Genomic DNA, 4,556 nt, shown 5'->3' with positions numbered 1-4,556 from the left:
AGGACTTGACGAAGGGAAACGAGTACGGGGAGGAAGGTGGTTTGGCATAAAGGTTCTTGTAGAACTGCCTCGCCAGCTCCAAAACTCCGTCCTGCGTTTCAACAAGATTGCCAGTACTTGGATCTGTGAGAGAGGTCATAACCGCTCTCTTTCGAGCTAAGTGCCTACGAAGGACGTTCCTGCTACACCATGCCTCCATTTCCCACTGCTCAGCACGCGCTGTGGCTCGCAAGCGGTCCCAGCGTCGCTGAAGCAGGACTCTAAGTTCTTTGCGAAGCGAAGTCAGAGCCGCGGTTACTCCGGGGCCACCGGACAGCGGCTTTGAGAGCAGGAGGATAGCGTCTGAGACGATTTTGATCTCAGCACGCTCCTCGCGTGCCCGCCGCTTGCCCCACTCCCGAAAGCACTCCGCGACACTGGCCTTCACTGCATCCCATTCGCTGCCGCCTAAGTCCTGTCCGCCAAGCAGCGAACGGCAAAGAAGCCCAGCAACATCTTTAGCGGCTTCTTCATCTTTTAAGAGCCGTGGGTTCAGACGCCACGGTCTCTTGCCCTGTGCTACGAGGTTGGAATCGGCGAATCTCAAAGCAAGGAGGCAATGGTCACTCAAAGCGGAAGAACACAACCAGGAGGAGTGCATGCTGGGAACGAGGGATGGCGAGACATAAAAGCGGTCGATCCTTGATCGGCTGCCCCTCCCTGTCCATGTCATTCCTGACTGTACAGGGCGAAGGGTGCGCCAGGCATCGACCAGTCCAAGCTCATCAACAAGCTCCCGCAGCTCTAAGTCGCCTTTCCTGTCTCTATACTTTGGATTTCCCTTAAGGGATACGCGATCCCTTTGTTCAAGAACACAGTTAAAATCACCGACTAAAATAACTCGAGAAGGGCCAACCAAATATGGATCCAACGAGGAAAAGAAATCCTTTTGTTCCTTCCTCTGAGTGGGAGCATAAATATTGACAATCCGAATACCAGAGTCAAGATCTACTGACAGGACACGGCCTTCCGAATCCCTGGCGTGGCGCAGCACAGAGCCGGTGAATCGTGGCATCAAGATGATGGCAACTCCCCGACAATGTGCCGCGCCATAACTCCAGTAGGATTTGGTGCCAAACTGTCTGTCAAAGTTGTAAATCTGACCCAGTCTAGACACGAATGTTTCCTGTAAAACGAGGATGTCTATTTTTCGAGACCGAGCTAAGTGAATAACCTCAGCTTGTTTAGCTGCTCGAGAAATACCGCGACAATTGAAAGTAGCTATAGTTAAAGAAGGAGTAGCCATGATGAAAGAAAAAGGGGGGGAACAAGGCTAAGGACAAGAAGGGACTGGGGGGGAACTAGAAAACAAGAAAAAGGTGGAGAGAATGGGGAAGGCTAGTACACGAAAATACTAGCCCCACTGAAAGCTACCTGTGGAAGGCTACTGAGAACTCTCCTCGTCAGAGGAGGAGTCCTCGTGTGTGGACGAGTACACTCGGTCAGACAAGGGTGAACAATCACCATCGCAAGTGCCTAGACCGCAGTAGGGGCAAGAAGAAGAGAAGAGGCTCGTCTCACCCTCGGTACTGCCCTTGACGGTGGACTGGGTTGACTCCGAGTCCGAATCCGTCGCTGCGGTGCGCTTCACGCCAGGCAGGCCCTCCTCCAAGTCACCGGGTCCGCCGCACGCAGCCGCCGCCGGCCGCTCGTCAGAAGAGTCGCTGGACCGCGCCCGGCGCCTCTTTCCTCGAACCAGCCTCCACGGCTCCGCATCCATGGTCTCCCCCTGGTCCTCCTCGGCTGCAGGGACTGCAGGCACGTCGGCAGGCGCCGCAGGCACGTCCGTGGAAGCGGCCGGCGGCGGCAAGGCGGCGGAAGGGTCGGAAGCCTCGGCTAACTCCGGCCTCGTACCCTGCTCGCCCCCTCCGGGAGCCTCTGCACGAACTGGCTCCGTCTCTGGCAGGGGGGAGCCCTCGGGACCCTTCGAAGGTGCCTCCTGGCCTTCAGCTGCACCGCTCGTCACCTGTGAGGAAGAAACACGAGCAGGAGCACGCGCAGCAACAGACGAATATGTGCGCACCTTGCAGGCAGACAAAGCATGGTCGTCGCCACAGCGCTTGCATACCGCTTCGCAACGGGCATGCCCGAACTCAGCGCAACGCTCGCACTGTGGGACCTTGCAGTCAGCCGCGTGGTGCCCCGGAAAAAAGCACCTGCGACACAGGCGAACCACACCATCGTACTCGCACTGCACGATCCTGCTCCCCACCGGAAGGAGGTTGGGAACGGGTCGCGCCATCTCGAAACGTACGCGTCGGTTGCCCGTGAGGACAGTCTTAAATTCCGGAACGTGCTCGTAGTCCATACCAAGCACCTTGCCGTACGCCGCTAACCCGTTAAGGAGCGCGCTGTCACTGGCATCGGCTGGATAGCCCAACACGCGCACAGTCTTCACACGAATGCCACGGTACTCGAACTTAACTTCCGCATTGCGAACCTTGACGACAGACTGGTCGAGAAATCGCTCAACTGCCGCCATGGTCGCAAAGGTAACTTCAAATCTGCCGGCGCCAAAGTCTTGAACACACTTGAGCTCGCTTGGCGAGAACCGCTTCACGAGCTCCTTGCAGATGTCAACATTGGTCGTGCCCTTAGGAACACGACCGTAAAACGTCAGCGGCCGAAGCTGCTGAGTGGCCGCCATCGCGGTAGAGACCACGAGGCGGCAGCGGCGGACTAGCTAGCCTACCCTCGAAAAAACTGAGGTTAAAGCTAGCCTATCCTGAAAAAGAAAAAAGCGTCAGAAAAGAGGAAAAACCTCACCGAAAACCTGCGAGAAACAGGCGAAAATCCGTCGCGGAAGGTCGCCGGGTTACCGCATGAGATCGCGAAGTTCCTCCTTCCTGAAAAAAGAAGTCCGCTACTCACACCACGCAGGAACAAACAGCGCTACACCCGCGAGAGCAGGGCCATGACGCGTCCGATCACAACGAGTTTGACTTTCCACCACACATGTCCACACACCGCACTTCTTGAAGAATTCTGCTGGTCGGAGTGAAAAAAACCTGCTCCCGCAGCTACGATTGTCCCTCCGCCTGGACGGCTACCCTACCCTGCCTGGTCAAGCGAGTTTCGCGACAATGACGCTGAACGAGGGGAAGGGAGGGAGGGGGGGGGGGGTAGAGGTTGAAGAAGACGAAAAAAAAAAAAAATGCGAATTCTCCCTTCTTGAAAGCACGGCTCAGCCTACCACAATGGTGTGCGATCCCCCCAGCATGTCTATGGGCATGCCGTTTGAGAAAGGCGTTCGTCGAATTTTCAATGCATCACTTGTTGCCACATGTCGCTGCATGAAAACTTTGCGTACACCACGTTGGAGCCGCATTTTTCATCGTATTTCACGTGCCATAATAATAATTTTATGCGACTGTTTCTGAAAGCACGTGGGAAGCAATTGTTGAGCGAGATTTTTACTTGAAAAAGATATGTATGTCGCAAAATGGACGGCAACGACGTGCAAATGCGAATTGACAAACACGTGGCAAACACGTGTTTGTCAGTTCGTTAAAGATGGTCAGCGGGCTTGTTGATTTGTAAACATTCAAACGACAAAACGTGCCTTCACTTCGCCCGGTCTTTTTTGCACCATACCTATTTTTCTCAAGTAATGAACCAACTAGCTCAGCAACACGCCTTGCTGAGCTTTTACTATTTTCATAGTTAAAATTATGTGACATCACTGAAGCAAATGCGCTTGTTACGCTTCACCCAAACACGCGCGTGAGTAAATATGTGTAAACACAGTGATCGGAAACTGTCCGTGTAGTATATGAGCGCTGGCGGCACACATTCAGCGGCTGAAAGGATATAGCGCTATAAATATGATGACGGGCTCGATTTATGCTTAGAATTAATATTCAAATAAACCTTCTTCCGCTAAAAGCATTCGTGCGGGAATGTTTGGGTGAATTTTGATGCTGGATACATTAGCGAAGTCGGCCGAGCAGTGGCAAAAACATTTACGAAACAGAAGTACTTCGAATTTGGCCCATGAAGTTAATGGTATGTGTTATAATGTTTCAACATTTTTGATAGCGTTCAACAACTGTTCAGTGAAGTGGCCATCTAATTTCAGTGAGTTATTCTTCTAAAGACCACCTTTTTTTGGTAGAAAAGTGACTGTGCTAGTGATAGTTGTTAGTCATTGTCATAGCAGAAACGAATAAGAGAATGCAAGCTATTCAGTCGGCGATACTTCGCGCCCCGAGTCGTACGTGCGGCATTAGCACGGTACAATATTTGAACTTTGCTATTTGCGCTAGTACAGCAATCCATGTAGCGGTATTCTACAGCTTAAGCTACAAATATTCAAGCGCCTAATGCTCTATTGCATTACGATTGTATCCTAGGCGGGCGAGCTGCCGGGCTTCTTCGGCGGGCTAAAGGTAGAGCGCAACGTCTAGGTTATTCTCGTCACTGACGGCCGGCAACACGGCGTCCAGCGTCGTTGAGGGGCTTCCGTGAACTAGTTTGAACGACGTCATATGTGCGCCGTTTCTTACACTGCCGTGTTA

General features: G+C 52.9%; 1 protein-coding gene across 1 annotated transcript; it reads right to left on the bottom strand.

The window, feature by feature from the left end:
* Positions 1–1,423: 1,423 nt before the first annotated feature.
* Positions 1,424–2,964, bottom strand: LOC125757445 (uncharacterized). Its single transcript, XM_049413044.1, has 2 exons — positions 2,063–2,964; positions 1,424–2,005 (listed from the first exon to the last, which is right to left on the bottom strand). Exons 1-2 carry the CDS (start codon positions 2,684–2,686, stop codon positions 1,424–1,426), a joined length of 1,206 nt encoding a protein of 401 aa, XP_049269001.1. The 5' UTR covers positions 2,687–2,964.
* Between the last annotated feature and the right edge of the window lie 1,592 nt (positions 2,965–4,556).

This window comes from Rhipicephalus sanguineus, chromosome 2 (genome assembly GCF_013339695.2).
Source record: "Rhipicephalus sanguineus isolate Rsan-2018 chromosome 2, BIME_Rsan_1.4, whole genome shotgun sequence".
NCBI lineage: Eukaryota > Metazoa > Arthropoda > Arachnida > Ixodida > Ixodidae > Rhipicephalus > Rhipicephalus sanguineus.
This window is presented reverse-complemented; position numbering and strand designations above follow the sequence as displayed.

Bases quoted from the DNA above. Each gene is read 5' to 3' on its own strand.
- LOC125757445 (XM_049413044.1), bottom strand. From the start codon at position 2,686: ATGGCGGCCACTCAGCAGCTTCGGCCGCTGACGTTTTACGGTCGTGTT. The intron at 2,006-2,062 runs GTGCGCACATAT...TCTTCCTCACAG, and splicing joins ATGCTTTGTCTGCCTGCAAG to GTGACGAGCGGTGCAGCTGA.